Source organism: Muntiacus reevesi, chromosome 1 (assembly GCF_963930625.1).
Source record: "Muntiacus reevesi chromosome 1, mMunRee1.1, whole genome shotgun sequence".
In the NCBI taxonomy this organism is placed as follows: domain Eukaryota; kingdom Metazoa; phylum Chordata; class Mammalia; order Artiodactyla; family Cervidae; genus Muntiacus; species Muntiacus reevesi.
In genome coordinates this window covers 257,873,528-257,892,520 of record NC_089249.1, presented here as the reverse complement: position 1 = coordinate 257,892,520, position 18,993 = coordinate 257,873,528, and the positions used below count along the sequence as shown (strand labels likewise).

The window sequence follows — 18,993 nt, the reverse complement described above, 5'->3', positions numbered from 1 at the left end:
GTTCCCGGCATCCCCATCAGAACCCAGAGGCAGGGGAAGGCCTAGAAGCCTTCCTGCACTACCTGGGCAATGAGGCCACATCCGAATCCACCTGGGATAGTGGTGGGATGTCTGGGGTCCTGAGGCCTTGAAAACAGCAGTGGTTTTTCTGGCCTGTGACCGTGGACAGCACCCCCACTCCCATCCTGGCAGTGCCCAGGGGAAACTGGCATGGGAGCCGGCTAATCACTGTCTGAATGCAGGAGGCACTGCAGTGGCTGCTGGAAGGGGGCAGGACTCTGCCCAACCTTTAGCAAGCACAGATCCGTTGTCTAAGTGACGCAGAATCTAGGGCCAAAGTCCCAGAGAAGACTAAGAAACAGAGAAAGGAAGTGTCGTCAGTGCTAACTTATGATATGCTCACTGTCTGGGGTCAGAAGTGGCTGTCTCCTATCCGTCTGGAGTGCTCTGCGTCCTGAGTGTTAGCTGGCAAGATGCAGGGGCCTGAGATGGGCGGCTGAGAACCTGAGCTGGGCAGCCAGCAGCCCAGGTGTGAAACCTGGTCCTGCCACTGGCCACCTGCGACATCTCAGGGAAATTATTAATATTTCGTCCCCAGGCTTCAATTTCACCATCTGTGAAACAGACGCAAAAGGCTGGAGTGAGGAGTGAATGCCTGAGTGTTTGAAAACCGCTTAGAACAGAACCTGACATTAATACAGTATTGTTAAAGAACCTTTTGAACACTCTGGGAGCCTGTCACTCGGAATGCATCCTCAGAGAGCAGCCTGACTTCTGGGGGCGGCAGGGGCGGGGAGGTTAGGTTTTCAAGTTGCCCATGAAAGACCGAGTGTCCCACTCTGCAACTAAGACCATCTCAAACCTCAGGCTGGCGCAGAGATCACTCCCCTGGAATCCCAGAGCTCCTCCTCCCAGTTCAGTGTCAGGGACACATCTCCCCAGGAAGCAGACACTGGGAACTCTCATTCAGCTGTGGTGAGGATGCGAGGGAGGGACAGTTGTAAGGTCCTGGGCATCTTTAGGAGAGTATCAGGAAGCACCCAAGTGCAGCAGAGAATACTGTGATCCGGGAAGGGACTCTTCCCCCTGAGAAAGCTCCAAGAGCAGGCATCCCTACTCTGAAGGCTGTCTCGTGAGTGGAAAGAAAATCCACGACTCAGGAGCAGAGTCTGGGTGCCCGTATAGACAGGGAGAGTCTCCCAGGCAGACTGGTAGGAGCAGTATAGACAAGGAGGGGGTGGACCCGAGGGCAGGACAGGGCTGGACGCAGGCTGAGAGCCATCAGTCCAGGCAGCAGGAGCTGCCTGTTCAGTAGCTGGTTCTCTCTTATCCATCTCATTCTTCCACCCACAACAGAAGTCTGCAACATGCTTGTCCTGGCCAACCTCCATTTCAGATTTGGAGCAAAGAATAAATCTGAACTTAGTGCTTTAAGTTGACACTGGATTTTGTGTTTTCCTAAGCAAGGCCAAAAAATTTTAAAATTTAAAGGGGCCTTCTGGGGCTTCCCCAGTGGTTCATCAGTAAAGAATCCACTTGCAATGCAGGAGAGGTGGGTTTGATCCCTGGGTCGGGAAGATCACCTGGAGAAGGAAATGGCAACCCTCTCCAGTATTCTTGCCTGAGAAATCCCATGAACAAAGGAGCCTAGTGGGCTTCAGTCCATGGGAATCACAAAAGGGTTGGACATGACTCAGCAACTAAACAACAACAATAAATAAATAATAAACTAATAAATACAGTGCATGCATGTTCAGTTGTGTCTGACTCTCTGCTACCCCATGGACTGTAGCCAGCCATGCCCCTATGCCATGGAACCTTCCAGGCAAGAATACTGGTGTGGGTTGCCACTTCTTTCTCCAGGGGATCATCCCAGCCCAGGGATCGAACCCATGTCTCTTGCATCTCCTGTATTGGCAGATGAACTAGAAGCCCCAGTAAACACAGTATCTGCCCATAAAATCCAGTTTTAAAAGGGCCCTCTGTCATCTGTCAAAATAAGAAAAAGAAGGGACGAACTGATGAGCTCTCATTTTAGGACACCTTGATCCCTGAGGTCTTTGAACACAGTAAGTACAGGCCGTCACAGCAGCACCTACTTTTCTGCCTCAATTAGTCAACCAGGCATGTTCCCACAGCACCGCTGGCCTTGGGTTGTAGGTTCAAAGCCCAAACATGAGGATGTTCATTGTCCTTCCTTACTGAGAAAAAGCCATCATCTTCCCTGTGCGATTTATAACCCTAATACCAATGTTCCATAAAGATTTTGCTTTTGCTTCAGTAAACCCAGTCTGGGTATTTCCTTCTTCAGCAGGCTCACTGGGACCTTGGCGGGGACCACCCCCCCAGGTTCCTGCTTCAGAGGAACTGGGGCCCTGCAGGGCAGTGGAAGGACAGGTCATCAGAGCTGGGTCTGCTCCCTGCTGAACTCCTGAGCAGCCTGTTACACTGTAGCCACTAGTCACACATGGCCAGAGGCTACTGTTCTGGACACCACCGACATAGAAGCTTTCTACCACTATAGAAAATTCCCTGTGCAGTGCTGATTGAATGGCTTCACTGGTCAAATAGGGTAGTGGCATTTTGTCTGAAGGCCTGGGTTCAGCCCAGATTCCACCTTCACAGGGCTCTCCCAAGAGCAGCCATCCACAAAGTTCTGAGCATCCATCTAGAATAGTTACTCTAACAGAAATTGTTGCTCAATCACTCGGTCATGTCCGACTCTTTGCAACCCCATGGACTGCAGCACACCAGGCTCCTCTGTCCTCCACTATCTCCCAGAGTTTGTTCAAATTCATGCCCATTGAGTTGGTAATGCATTCCAACCATCTCATCCTGTCATCCCCTTCTCCTCCTGCCCTCAATCTTTCCCACATCAGGGTCTTTTCCTGAGTTGGCTCTTGGCATAAGGTGGCCAAAGTATTGGAGCTTCAGCTTCAGCATCAGCCCTTGCAATGAATATTCAGGGTTGATTTCCTTTAGGACTAACTGGTTTAATCTCCCTGCTGTCCAAGGGACTCTCAAGACTTTTCTCCAGCACAAAAATTAGAAAGCATCAATTCTTCAGCACCCAGGTTTCTTAATGGTCCAACTCTCACATCTGTATATGCTACTGGAAAAACCATAGCTTTGACTATAAGGACCTTTGTCGGCAAAGTGATGTCTTTGCTTTTTAATATGCAGTCTAGGTTTGTCATAGCTTTTCCTTCCAAGGAGCAAGCATATTTTAATTTTGTGGCTGCAGTAACCATGCACAGTGATTGTGGAGCTCAAGAAAATAAAATCTGTCACTGCTTCCACTTTTCCCCCTTCTATTTGCCATGAAGTGATGGGACCAGATGCCATGATCTTAGTTTTTTTAATGTTGAGTTACAATGAAGCACTACTCAGCCATAAAAAATGAAATAATGCCATTTTCAGCAACATAGATGCAACTAGCGATTATCCTACTAAGTGAAGTTTAAGTCAGAAAAAGAATGACAAATACCATATGGTATCATTTGTATATGAATCTAAAATATAACACAAATGAACCTGTCCACAAAACAGAAACAGACTCACAAACATAAAGAATAGATTTGTGGTTGTCAAGGGGAGGGGAGGTGGGAGAGGGATGGATTGGGAGTTTGGGGTTAGCAGATGCAAACTATTACAGATAGAACGGAACAACAATAACAAAACAACAAGGTTCTACCATACAGCACAGGAACTATATTCAATATCCTGTGATAAACTATTCATATTAATACAGTGGAAAATAATATAAAAAGGAATGCATATACATATACACACACACATATATAACTGAATCACTTTGCTGTATGGCAGAAATTAACATAATATTCTAAATCAAGTATACTTCAACAAAAAATTACATAAAAATTTTATACAAAATTTTATACAAAACTGTGGTAAATGAATGTAATTGGCAAATAAAGGGCTTTATCCTGAATGTATAAAAAGTACACAAAATCAATAAGAACAATGCTAAAACTAAGAAAAAAAAACAAAATTGAGCAATGCCCAGGAAGTGGGACACTGACAGGAAGGGGCCTCTCCGATGCCAGAAATATTCCATTTCTTAATCAGGATGAGAGATGCACAGGTGTGTACATGGGTAAAAAGTCATTGAGTTATACCCATGTCCAGAGCCCTTCATACGAAGTATGTAATATCTCAATAAGATGTAAAAAAGCATTTAAGCCAAGGAATTCCTCATCAGCAGCTAAATATGCTTTGTCCATCACACAATGAATGTAGGAGGACAGAAGTGAGTTAGAAACATAGTAAGTGAGTCATCTTGATAAACTCTGTGAAACTTGCTCTGCAAGGTGACCTTCCTGTGTCACAAACAATAATGAAATAATGGGCAGCAGTACTGTTTCTCAGTGATCTCATTACATTGCTCTACAGGCCATCCCTCCCCACCTTTTAGGATGGGCACCAGAGTTTCCAGAAGCTTCAGTTGTAAGAACAATCTCTTCAGTCAAAATGTCCAATCCAACACATGAATCGAAGTTCCACTTCAGTCCAGAATGGCCCTGGACCAGTTCCCTCCTGGCCCTGCCTGGCTGGCCTCAAGCCTGGGACCCCACATGGGAGGCCCCTTCTCTCTCCCCTACTTTCTCTCTGCCTTCTTGCTATCACTTCTGACCTTCCAGGGGAAGAAGCTTTAGCCTGACATACTGGGCCAGGTGGAGCCTGGTCCTGGTTCCCCCGGACATGGCGGATGGGACAGTGCCAAGCTCCTCCTTTTGTGGCATTTGTGAGGTTTCTGGAGACTTCTCTGCCGGAGACTTAAGGCCACTACCCAGCTCAGGCTCATGCTCACATCTACCCCAGTGTCGGGCACACTCTGGTGCTCAGTTCCTATTAGTGAATGAATGAAGGAGGTGAGAAAACAGAAAAGGGAGTAGCAATGTTCTCTCCATAAACTCTTTTGGGAAGGAATTTTGTTTTTGTCTGATCTAACACTTTTAAAACATGTAGGCTAATTCCCTTTAGCTTACAATTAAGAAAATAAATGACCATTTCATTCTCAGGCACTTGTTATTCCGACCAAGACCAGAGTCTGATGAAATGAGTTGCAACCTGTGGCACCGCTGCAGGCTCTTTTACCAATGCCATTCCAGGGTTTGTAATAACCCACAAGCAAGATAAAGTATTTTTTCAGAATTAGTTGATCAATAAGACAACTCAGGAAAATAAAAATTGCTGTAGATTGTACATACAAGACCTTCCATAGATACTAGAACACAGATCTGAGTTGTTCATAGCCAGCCTCGAAGTCCCTCCCCAACCCAGCTGTGCAGAGAGGACACAGGCAGAAACACTCATTCGAAAAGACACACGCACCCCAATGTTCAGAGCAGCACTCTTCACAACTGCCAAGACATGGAAACAACCCGCACCAACAGACGAATGGATAAAGAAGATGTGGTATATATGATATGGACAATGGACTACTACTCAGCCATTAAAAAGAATGAAATTTTGCCACTTGCAGCAAGATGGATTAGGGTACTATGTTAAATGAAATAAGTCAGACAGAGAAAGACAAATACTGTATGATATCACTTATATGTGGAATCTAAAAAATGCAGCAAACTAGTAATACAACCTTGGATCTACAACACAGTAGACTCACAGATATAGAGAACAAATTAGTAGTTACTAGTAGGGGGAGGGAAGGAGGTAAGGGCAATACAGGAGTGAGGGGTTAAGAGGTGCAAACTATTACGCATAAAATATGCTACAAGGATTTATTGTACAACGTGGGGCATATAGCCAATATTTTATGATAACCATAGAGTATAACCTTAAAAATTGTGAATCACTCTATTGTACACCTGTAAGTTATAAAATACTGTACATCAACTATACTTCAATTAAAAAAATTTTTTTAAAGCTCTGCAGTCCAGGAACCTGCAGACACCTTGTAATCAGAAATTGTGTCAATGACACATAAGGCTGCCCAGCATGACACCCCCAAGGAGGGTGTGGACGCCCAGTGAAAACACTTTCTCTTCTCAGACTTTCTATACACACAGCCTTGATTTCCATTAGTGGTTGTAGTTTCTGCCTTGGCTGACTTGGGAAACTTTAAAGGCTAGAAAATGACTTTCTGGAGAGAATGAACAACAGCAACATTAAAGTGTAAACTCAACAGCTATCACTGGGCAATTACCATGAAGTCAGCATTGCAGAGCCAGTGAAAGGAGATACAAAGATGAATGAGGCAGGGCGCCCCGTATGGAGGGACCTTCCTGGCTGGTTGGAGGGAGAGGAAATGTACGTCTCTCCTGTCCTCAGCTGGAAGGGGTTGTACCTATGTTGTACCTTATGTACTCCATGTTTCTTAATTCAACATCACCTCTAATTCTCACCACAGTCTTAGGTAAGGGAAAACATGGATGGTTGTTCTCTTTTTTAGAAGAGGAAATTAGCCCTCAGGAGTCTGAGTAACCAGTTCAGGGCCCCAGAGAAGATACAATGGCAGAGCTGGAAGAACACAGCACCCCCTACCCCCCACCAACTCTGGGCTGCTGATCCATAGACAAGTGCATGTGTGAGAAACTCAGCTCGCTTGTGGCTTCACTTTCAACATGGAAGGAGAAAAATGAGTGAAAAAGCATGACAAGATGAGGAGAAATTAGGGGGGAGTACATTCACAGGTGAGAAATTTTTAAATTAGGAAAAAATGAAACATTTTAGCCTTACCAAATACTAAAGAAAAGGCTAGAAGTTTCCAGGAGAGGAAGTGGCACCCCAGCACTACATTTGGGGGATGGGGAGAGCTGAAGGTGACATCCGAGGAAGTTTCTATTTCTCTGGAGACCCACACCCATAATTCTGCAGCTCTTTATTTCTCCTGAAATAAGTTCAGGATAGTATCTGCCACCATGAGTTAACTGATGAGAACTGAGAAATAAATGCATGATATCTAATACTTTATAGGAGACTTGATGTTTTAGATTATTTGTAGACAAATTTGCATCTTGCTGTTTCACTGTGGTTGTCTTCTACAAATTGCAATGGTGTCCCCTAGTTAGTCTACCGTGTGAGGAAAAATGCAATTGTGAGCATCCTGTGCTGCTTTTTGAAATGAGTTCAACTCCTTACTAATTTTCTTGTAAAGCTACTACTTCAAAACAGTCAAGTTGTCACAATAACGCTGCATTCTTCCTTAAATGGGTTCAACTGGTACTGAATCAATCAAATAAGAAAAACATCCTCTTGTCCAAGGCCTTCATTTGCGATGTGAAAACCAGAGACAACAAAGATGACGGTGGGACTTCCCTGGCGGGACTCCCCACTTCACTTTCATGATTAAGAATTTGCCTTACAATGCAGGGAACATGGGTTCAATCCCTAGTTGGGGGACCTAACGTCCCACATGACACGGAGCAAATAAGCCCGTGGGCCACAACTAGAGAGAGCCTGCTCGTCACAACGGAAGATACCACGTGAAGCAACGAAGATCATGAGTGCTGCAACTAAAACCTGATGTAGCCAAATTAATTAATTAATAAAAAAAATATATATATGTGGGTTAAATGACAGAGTCAGATTAGAGCTCAAGTTTTCTGACCGGCAGTCTCAAGCCCCATTACCGCTATGAGAGTAAATACCTTTAAATAAACCTGGATAAAGGCTTGGAGCTGGACTGTTAATCCTTCTTCAAGCACCATGGTGGGTCACCTTGCCTGGGGCCTATTAAGTCGGGGGTCATGCTCCCACCTACGCTAACTCAGCTGGCTCAGGTGGTCCTGCAGTGGTGACAGGAGGTGGTGGGCACTCAGTGTGGCCTCCAGGACTGTGAGCTGAAACCAAGTCTGTCTATTGGAACTGTTTACCAACCCATTACCAAGAGCATGTCTTGACCTGCTCTTGATAACAACCCATTAATTGATTCCACTCTCCATTAAGTGGTCATGACTGAATGCTTTAAAAGCTCTGGTCTGTGCAGTGATCACATAGGAAATAGAATGAATTTGGGGAAAGAATATACTTTAATTTTAATGACATTTTAATTAAAATGTCATTAAAATTGAATTTAATGACATTTTAATTGTAATTCCAGTTGGATAAATAGAGAGTTTTGTCTAAAATCCATTGCCATATGACATTCTAAAACAGTGCTAAGTTCTTATCATGCTCTTCAAAATTCAGAAAAGAGAATTAAAATGAATGTATTTACTTTCTCAAAATATTCAAATAGCAACTTGTCTTATAGCTTGAAGTGTTGTTACCAACTTGTAATTAAAACTTAAAGTCTAAGCTTTGGATCCAGGCCATGAGGTGTAATTAAAAGCACTCTGGCTTTAGAAATGGACAGGCCTGGGCTCAAGTCCCACCAAAAGCAAGTCAGTAAAGGGAGGAAGGGAAACCTGGACACTGAAGCCAGCAAAAAATGTCCTAAAGCTCTTTTCCAATAAGCAGAAACGTTACGGAAACACCTGCACTTCACGTGCTTACTGATAGATGGTGATGGAGAACTCACTTGAATGAGGAAGGTGACAGGCTGTGTACATGATGAAGTTATACCAGGACAATCCGACACCAACCACACATCACAACAGTTCAGTCACACAAGCAGGAAAGGTAAGAAAAGACAAGTGAGTGAGTGGTAAGAACTGCCTTTGGCACATCAGGGTCTAAATTTTATACAGTAATCGTGATAGGAGAAAAGACTGGATGCCTGAGCAACTTTATTGTCCACACATGTAGAGATGTACCACTTTGATGTAGAGAGGGTCTGGGATGCTAAAACTGATTGCAAAGTGCTTTCCCATGTATAAGCACATCTGAAGTTACAGGCTGCAAAGTATCTGAACTGTACAAACAAAAGCTAAAACCTAGGGTGCTTTTTGTTGCATGTAGAAGATTTTATTTCCAAGATGACAGCTTCATTTTAGTCCATTTCCCCCACACTTGGAAGGGGAAAAGGGTTTCCTAGGAAATTAACCATGCACCATTTCTTATCCTGCCTTTGCTTTTCTAATTAAGGATTCAGGTTTGGGGCTGCCTTTCCAGCCAAGTTCACTTCAAACTGGCAGACTCAACTCTCTGGGACTAGGACATGAGCTCTGGAGTTCAACACTCCTTGGTTCAAGTCCAGGTTCTACCACTTACAAGTGCTGTGACTTTTGGTACTTCATGCCTGGGATTCAACTGTAAGATATAAACAATAAAATAAAAAAGTAAGTTCAAGTTGACCTGTGGAGTAGGTGTCCAGTAAATTTTAGTACCCTCTCCTTTCCACTTACAAAATCTTCCTCCCAGGATTCAGCTGCACCAGATGAAACTTTGCATCTGCTGCATTTAGTCATCTGTTTGACTATCTATCTATCTAGGCTTCCCTGTTGGCTCAGTGGTAAAGAATCTGCCTGCCAATGCAGGAGACGTGGCTTCAATCCTTGAGTCAGGAAGATCCCCTGGGGAAAGAAAATGGCAACTCACTCTAGTATTCTTGCCTGGAGAATCTCATGGACAGAGGAGCCTGGTGGGCTACAGTCCATGGGGTCACAGGAGTCGGGCAAGACTTAGTGACTAAACAACAACATCTATTTACCAATCATCTCCATCTATCTATCTAGGGTGCTTCTGGATTAGAACTAAAGGCCACTTGGACACAATCTGAATTAAGAGACTCTTGCTTTCACGTCAATCCATTTTCTATTCCAGTAGCTAATGGCTTGGTGCTATTCAATCTGATATTGCCTGTATGCACACATGTATACCTGCATGTACAATGTAGCTGTTAAATCAGATGATAACACTTAACTATAAATCTCTTAATTATAAGTGATGGATTCAGTACACCAATCTCTTCCTATCTTTGAGCTATTTTTACCAAAAGTAAAATAACCCCAGCTTACTCTAATTTGAATTGAGGTACTTTTCTAGCTACTGTAAGTGTTATATGTGAATTGTGAGGGACCCCTGTTTGAGATCATTAGAGGAAGAGAGCACTGGGGATTGATAAAAGGGATAAAAGGAAAGTGAGGCTAACAGGGAAGTGAGGTTAGAGTTTTTGAGGGAAGATGTGGAGGGGAGGAAGAAGCTGGGACCAGGGAAACCTGGGCTGTGACTGGTGATGTGACTGCAGGTCTTGGCATCAACTTGCAGGGCCCAAGCTCTTACTGCGGAAGAGAACCACAGAGCATCTTCTCAACTTTGTCTATCAAAACTACTCTGCATCTCCAAGCCACTGTCAGACCCAGGAATCAGAAGCCAAGACTCTGAGTCAAAAATCAAAGATGACAGGATGGACAGTCAGGTGGCAGAGAAACATCATTATCATGTTTTATCTGCAGTGAAGCAAAAGGGATTCAAAGCAGCCCACTGAGATTGTGGAAAAGAGAGACTAGACATTTCCAACGAGCTAAGGATGGTTCTCTGAATTTGAGTCATGTAGGATCCATTGTTATTTATCTAAGATATACAAGATGAAGTGCTTACAGCCTTTATTAACGTGCTGTACTTGTTTTTATTTTAATTAATATTTAGGAGCTGTCACGGGCCAGCTAGTGGTGAGGTCCAAGTCCCACTTGTTCCAATTAGTGAACTGTCCTGCCACAGGGGTTTCAGGAGCCCGGCCCTTGTGAGACTCTCTCTGATGAACGGTCATTACCAAGGGCCAGGCAGTAGACCTGTGACGGCCTCTGAGAATATAACGAAGTGAGACATGGGAATTCCTTGCATTTTTCTTTTCCTCTACTCATTAGCTAACCCACACTTTATATGTTTCCCGCGTTCTGATCTGAGCCATGAAGGGCCCCCTTCTCCCTCTACAACTCCCCTTGCAGGGTGCTAGCCAGCCTGTGTCAGGAAGGCCCACCACTTATTTGGCAGTGGGGACACTGTCTGGCACAATTCATGCCCTGAATCAATGAGGCAAAGGGGGCCCTTGCTTTATTTTGTGAAATGGTGAAATGAATACAAAGTCTATAAACTTGCACTGAATACACACAAACAGGTGTCCTGTCTGCATGATGCAATTTAAAAACAGAATACAGCAGACTCTTGAGAAACACAGATTCAAACTGTGTGAGTCCACTTGTATGCAGACTTTCAGTAGTAAGTACAACCACACTGCACAGTCTGAGGTTGGTTGAATCCTTGGATGTGGAGGAACCACATACATCACAGGACCACAGGTATGGAGGGCCAGATGTAAGCTATACACAAGTTTTCCACTGCATAGAGGACTGGTGCTCCTAACCACCACATTGTTCAAGAGTTGGGACTTCCCTGGAGGTCCAGTGGCTAAAACTTCATACACCAAATGTAGGGGGCCTGGGTTCAATCCCTGGTCCGGGAACTAGATCCCACATGCCTCAACTAAGAGTCAACTGTACTAGAAACAAAACATCAAAGGGTGTGAAGGCAAAAGTGTCTTCTGAATCAGGCCGAGGAAATACCCCCGTGTCTGGTATCAGAAGGCTGCTTGCTTCCAGGGGCACCCGCTATTTACCCCCATGAGGTACCACCCCAGCTGACTCAACTGCATTTACAGAGAGGGCCCTGTGAACAGAGCTCCCAGGTGGCAGAGGACAGTGGTCCTGCCACAGCCCCGGCACCCACAGTGGGTGCTGCTCCTCAGAGAGGAGAGGACGGGGGGTCCTGCCTCACTTGCTGTGTCCTGACCTTGGAAGAACTGAACCACAGGATGGTGGCGGTACACATTTGCTTGCTTTGACCTGTAGGCCCACCTTCGAGTTTCTTCCCTTCAATATGCTCTATTTCCAAGGTTTCAAACTCTAACTTGATAGCATCAGGAGGTATTGTTAGTAATTTTTAAAGCTGGTGTTTTAAAAAATCCTTGAAAGTAATTATCGAGGCTACTGAATTACCTGTGCGTGCTTTGAGACCCAGTGACGAAGAACGTTCAGTACTCGATTGGTCGCTGTTCTACGTATAATAAACTCTTTGTCGCATGTTCTCTCGGAGTTGTTAAATCCTTGGGAGGAAAAGAAACACACATGTTGTAGTTAAAGCCAATCCCCGGGGACCTGGAAAAGGTCACTTATTTTGGGATACTGCTTAATGACACTCACAAATGACACGTCTTGGCAGAGGAGTAAGTGGCTTCAGCTGGTCGTGGATTCTGCTTACTTACTTGTGATACCCTCAGAGGCCACGACATAGTTACAGGTACAATTAAATGAATAATGTGCACATATTTATTAATGGCCACTGATTAAAGCCACAAATGGTCTAGTGAAATGTCCACTTATACCCATCCTGTTGTGTAACAAAAAGCCAAGAAGGAGTTTTAACAAAGTATCTGAGCCAGCATTAGTTTATACTTTTGCTCCAGAGTCATATAACCACAGATATTTTCAATATTTGCAGATGGATAAGCTCATACTTTGGCTCACAGATGATATAAATACTCACTCATATAAATATGTGCACTCACATATTGAGAAGCAGTATAGCAAGGTGGTTAAGAACATGAGGGAGCTTCCCAGGTGGCGCTAGGGGTAAAGAATCCGCCTGCCAACGCATGAGACGTAGGAGACTTGGGTTCGATCCCTGAGTCAGGAAAATCCCTCAGAAGAGGGCATGGCAACCCACTCCAGTATTCTTGCCTGGAGAATCCCATGGACAGAGGAGCCTGGCGGGCTACAGTCTACAGGGTTGCACAGAGCTGAACACGACTGAAGCGACTTAGCACGCAAGCATGTAAGAACATGAACTCCACGGCCAGACTGTCTGGGTTCAAATCCCTGTCCTCCTAGGATATCAGTTACAGCTCCTCTCTGGTGATTAGCTTCCTCATGTCCTGAATGAAATAAGGGTATCAACTGCAGAGACTTTTTGGAGATTAAGTCAGTTAAGCATTTAGAGTGGCACTTGGGAAAATAGTGAGAGTGCAACAAATGTTAGTTAGTATTACAACTCTGTCTTGGGGCAGAGTCTTCATGCCAGCCTATGTTTCTATCTTGGCCACCTCTTCACCATCAAGAAACTAATATTTCTACTGATTCTCTATTTTAAAAGATTTTGCTCTCCCATCATAACTAAGTGACTTGTTTCCTTTAAAAATGAATTCAAGGGGACTTCCCTGGTGGTCCAGTGGTTAAGAATCTGTGTTTCCACTGCAGTGGGCATGAGTTTGATTCCTGGTCATGGAACCGGGATCCAACATGCCATGGCCAAAAACATAAAAATAAGTAAATAACTTCCATTATTAAAAAAAAAAAAAGAAAGAAATCAAATATCACATAACTTCACTGGGAAACTTAAAAGTTGTCTACATTCACTGATTTCATTTCATCTCCTACTCACTCTACATCCTACTCCTAGCTTCTTACCCCATCTTACCACCAAAACAGCCCCCACTAAACTCACCAATAACTTCCACATTTCTATAACCGATTCAATGGACATGAACTTGGGCAAGCTCCAGGAGATGGTGAGAGACAGGGAGGCCTGGCATGCTGCAGTCCATGGAGTCAAGAAGAGTCAGACACAGCTTGGCAACTGAACAACACCCTGTCATCTCTTCATAGGGAATCTCATCTAATGATCACCTATAAAAAATTACTCACATAATTACATCCCCAGTGTTCTTCCCTGGTCTCTGGATCCATGTATCCAACTGCCTCTTGATATTTTCCTCTTAGATGTTTCAAAAATCTCAAACTCAATACATGCAAAAGGAAACCCCCTGGCCGTTCCATCAAACCTTATTCTCTTCTGGTGTTCCCCATCTCAGTAAAGGACCACCACCAGCCATCCAGTTATGCAAGCCTGGAACTTTGGAATAGTTCTTGGCCCATCTCTCTGCTTCTCATTGATAATTTTACCTGCTAAATAAATCTCAAATCTGTCCATGTCTTTGTATTTACAAAGCCAAAACTGGCATTGAGTTCTGGCAATTCTTATTTAGTCTACTGACAATAGCCTCCTAACTAGCCTCTTTGTCACTTCTGCCTCCTCAAATTTGTTCTCTTTTCTGAAGTCAGAAAGATCTGCCAAAGTGCAAATTAGATGTGACAAACCCCAGTTTAAAGCCCTTAATGACTTGTGGGATAAACACAAAACTTCTTAACACAGGCTTCAACGTCTTCCATGGCTCGGCTCTTAGCTCCCTTTTAGCCTTTTCTGAGACCGTATACTTTTCACGATTTCCTCTTCCAATTAACCACCCTTCTTTCAGTCCTTCATCCTCACCCCAGAGTCTCTGTACATGCTGCACCATATCTGGCACAATTTTCACTCCGCTTTTCACTCAGTGAAAGCCACTCTTTCTCACTTCATTTCAGTTCAGTTCAGTCACTCAGTCATGTCTGACTCTTTGTGACCCCATGGACTGCAGCACGCCAGACCTCCCTGTCCATCACCAACTCCCAGAGTCTACTCAAACTCATGTCCATTGAGTCGGTGATGCCATCCAACCACCTCATCCTCTGTCGCTCTCTTCTCCTCCCACCTTCAATCTTTCCCAGCATCAGGGTCTCTTCAGATGAGTCAGTTCTTCACATCAGGTATCCAAAGTACTGGAGTTTCAGCTTCAACATCATTCCTTCCAGTGAATATTCAGGACTGATTTCCTTTAGGATGGACTGGTTGGATCTCCTTGCAGCCCAAGGGACTCTCAAGAGTCTTCTCCAACACCACAGTTCAAAAGCATCAATTCTTCAGTGCTCGGCTTTCTTCACAGTCCAACTCTCACATCCATACATGACCACTGGAAAAACCATAGCCTTGACTAGATGGACCTTTGTTGGCAAAGTAATGTCTCTGCTTTTTAATATGCTGTCTAGGTTAGTCATAACTTTCCTTCCAAGGAATAGTTCAATTCAGTTCAGTTGCTCAGTTGTGTCCAACTCTTTGTGACCCCATGAATCGCAGCACGCCAGGCCTCCCTATCCATCACCAACTCCCAGAGCCTACCCAAACCCATGCCCATTGAATCGGTGATGCCATCCAGCCATCTCATCCTCTGTCGTCCCCTTCTCCTCCTACCCCCAATCGCTCCCAGCATTAGGGTCTTTTCTAATGAGTCAACTCTTCGCGTGAGGTAGCCAAAGTACTGGCATTTCAGCTTCAACATCAGTCCTTCCAATGAATACCCAGGACTGATTTCCTTTAGGATGGACAGGTTGGATCTTCTTGCAGTCCAAGAGACTCTCAAGAGTCTTCTCTAATACCATAGTTCAAAAACATCAATTCTTCGGTACTCAGCTTTCTTCACAGTCCAACTCTCACACCCATACATGACCACTGGAAAAACCATAGCCTTGACTAGATGGACCTTTGTTGGCAAAGTAATGTCTCTGCTTTTTAATATGCTCTCTAGGTTGGTCATAACTTTCCTTCCAAGGAGTAAGCATCTTTTAATTTCATGGCTGCAATCACAATCTGCAGTGATTTTGGAGCCCCCCAAAATAAAGTTTGACACTGTTTCTACTGTTTCCCCATCTATTTCCCATGAAGTGATGGGACCAGATGCCATGATCTTAGTTTTCTGAATGTTGAGCTTTAAGCCAACTTTTTCGCTCTCCTCCTTCACTTTCATCAAGAGGCTTTTCAGTTCCTCCTCACTTTCTGCCATAAGGGTGGTGTTGTCTGCATATGTGAGGTTATTGATATTTCGCTGGGCAATCTTGACTCCAGCTTGTGCTTCTTCCAGCCCAGCGTTTCTCATGATGTACTCTGCATATAAGTTAAATAAGCACGGTGACAATATACAGCCTTAACGTACTCCTTTTCCTATTTGGAACCAGTCTGTTGTTCCATGTCCAGTCCTAACTGTTGCTTCGTGACCTGCATACGGAGTTCTCAAGAGGCAGGTCAGGTGGTCTGGTATTCCCATCTCTTTAAGAATTTTCCACAGTTTATTGTGAACCACACAGTCAAAGGCTTTGACATAGTCAATAAAGCAGAAATAGATATTTTTTTGGAACTCTCTTGCTTTCTTGATGATCCAGCAGACGTTAGCAATTTGGTCTCTGGTTCCTCTGCCTTTTCTAAAACCAGCTTGAACATCTGGAAGTTCACGGTTCACGTATTGTTGAAGCCTGGCTTGGAGAATTTTGAGCATTACTTTACTAGCGTGTGAGATGAGTGCAATTGTGCAGTAGTTTGAGCATTCTTTGGCATTGCCTTTCTTTGGGATTGGAATAAAAACGCCACTGCTGAGTTGTCCCAATTTCCTGGCATATTGAGTGCAGTACTTTCACAGCATCATCTTTTAGGATTTGAAATAGCTCAACTGGAATTCCATTACCTCCACTAGCTTTGTTTGTAGTAATGCTTCCTAAGGCCCACTTGACTTCACATTGCAGGATGTCTGGCTCTAGGTGAGTGATCACATCATCATGATTATCTGGACCGTGAAGACCTTTTTTGTACAGTTCTGTGTATTCTTGCCTTCACATCCCCAAATAAGCCCTTCCTGGCCTGAGCTCGGTAAATCCCTCATTGCACATCTCACAGCAACATACACATTTATTTCCTGACACTGGCTGCATTTGCAATTTTACACATTTTATCCATGTGATTATCTGATCAGTATTTGAGCTCTCCATGAAGACAACGATCAGGTATGTTTTTGCTGAGCGTGAGCACATATCTGGCATGTAGCAGATGCTAGACATAATATATGCTTGCTGAATAAATTAATGCAAGCTTGTACCGTAGGAACTCAGTATTTATTGAATGTGCTATAAAGGTAAGGGTGATGAAAGAAAGACTGAATGAACAGTTCTCAAGTCTACAAATGAGTTAGACCAAAAAGCACATGCACTTCTAAAATGTACAGGTCCCTTCTCCATACGCCTCTTTGAATTTGGACGGGCATCTTCCATCCACTAGAAGACACCGTCAGAGGATGGTGATGTGCTCTTGGCAAAAGAGATATTTTTTTTAACTTTTTGCTATTAAAATCTTAGAAATTTTTAAATGCATAGCTGAGTTCTCAAGAAGATAAGAAATTTTCCAGAGTCAAACACAGAGAGACTTGAAAATAAGAACTAAGCCTCTGAACTACTGCTTTGAGAAGAGAGTAGGTTACCAGCCTTGGTAACAGGAGATGTGGATTGTAAATCCACGTGACTCAAGAAGTCCCAGGGCCTTCAGGAAATGTGGGTGACAGAAATTAGAACTGAGATTCCCACATAAAGCTGGAATTCTCATCAGACCACCCCCTCTGCCCTAGAGAGAGGATTAGGAAAAGAAATTCTCCAGCCTGCACAAGGAGGTAGTTAAGAAAGTTGACTGTCTTGGCCTGGATCTCAGTGGGGGTGAACTACCCCCTGCCGAGAATGGATAACCACAGGCCCACCTCATGTAGGTTCGAAGCCCAGAATAAACCATTACCGGGTGGCCATGGCCAGTGATGACTCTGGTGCCCTGACAAAAGCATACACAAAACCTCTCCAGAGAGACATGAGCTTACCCTCAGCCTATACTGGATGACCAACAAGAAAGACCCTTAAGAAAAACTCACAATCCCAAAGCACAAAACAAATAAGCCATCCACCATAAACAAGGGTCCATAGACACAGGGATCAGGAACTCCCCACCTCATTCCACCCCTCCACCACTACCAAAAATTTCAAATATCCTAAATTAGGATGCTTATAAAGACTAAAGATATAAAAGTGTGAACTAAAAACATGTGAAAAGAATTTAAAATACTTTTAAGTTTTATAGGATCCACATAAAATGTCTTCAAATTAACAGAATTATTCTTTCAATTATTGCTGAAAAATAGACAGGTTAAAATTTAAAACATGAATTTGTTAGTCACTCAGTCATATCTGACTCTTTCCCACCCTATGGACTATAGCCTGCCAGGCTTCTCTGTCCATAGAATTCTTCAGGCAAGAATACAGGAGTGAGTAGCCTTTCTCTTCTCCAGGGGAATCTTTCTGATCCAGGGATCAAATCTGGGTCTCCTGCATTGCAGGTGGATTCTTTACCTGTATGAACTATAAGGGAAGCCCAAAACATGGATAGAAAAATATAAATAAACACGGGTTAGACCCAGTTAAATAAAGAAATGAGCAAAGTCTAAAGAGATCTGAAAGTTTGCAACTCATGGATGGTAGCCCATCAGGTTCATCTGCCCATGGAATTTTCTAGGGAAAGAATATTGGAGTGGGTTAGCCATTTCCTCCTCCAGGGAGTCTTCCCAACCCAGGAATCGAACCTGTATCATCCTGCATTGCAGGCGGATTCTTTACCCGCTAAGCCATCAGAAAAGTCCTAACCAGCTGCAATACAAAGAGCTAAAGAGGTAGAAAACAGGAAAGAACGGAGATAAGTGCTCTGATCAGGAGCATGAACCCATGTGAAAAATTACATCAAGATCACATGAATCAACTTAGCACGTAAGAGTCCAGTTAAGGCAATTTCAGTTCATGAGTCAGCTGTAGCTCCACTAATAAAACTTGACCTTCAGGATTTACTAGAGATATCCCCTCAAAGAGATGGTTCATGTATCTGGTGTCAGGAATTTCTAAATTGGCAGTTTAAACAGAATTGATAAGAGTACTTCTAAGATCAAAGATGTCCATCCGTTGATCAAGCAATGAAAGCTGCCCATTTTTCACAGACTTTAAAGCTCTTTGATCAGAGCAACCATTTCTGCAACTTGCCAGACTTCCTCCTTATTGTAAGCCACTGTACAAGCTGGGGGCTGCTTGAGCAAAATTTATTTCCAAATTGAAACGTGAACCACACAGCCAATTTGTGGTGATACCCGTGTAGAAGCCAACCCATCCTATAGTCATGGATCCACCCCCGAGGGGTTCTTAAGCCACTTTTTGTAAAACCAAACAGAAGCTCTTTGTGGAGTTTTACACATCTTTCCCTTGTCAAGTGTGACAGACCGACCAAACTCTACAGATGCCAGGAGGTTTTATTTTACTAACATCACATGTGTGAAATACTGCGACCACGAGATTCCTGTCTTTCCAGTTCATGCATGGGTTTTTTTTCAGTTGTAGGCACTGGTCACATGGGCTAATT

The 18,993-nt window shown here is 43.8% G+C and overlaps 1 protein-coding gene across 4 annotated transcripts in view; it reads right to left on the bottom strand.

The window, feature by feature from the left end:
- Positions 1-18,993, bottom strand: part of RASGRF2 (Ras protein specific guanine nucleotide releasing factor 2) — a 248,364-nt gene that overhangs the window by 38,803 nt on the left and 190,568 nt on the right. For all 4 annotated transcript variants that reach the window (XM_065919065.1, XM_065919066.1, XM_065919068.1 and 1 more), the window contains one exon: positions 11,859-11,965. In XM_065919065.1, coding sequence (XP_065775137.1) covers positions 11,859-11,965 — 107 coding nt within the window. The remainder of the gene's footprint in view (positions 1-11,858; positions 11,966-18,993) is intronic.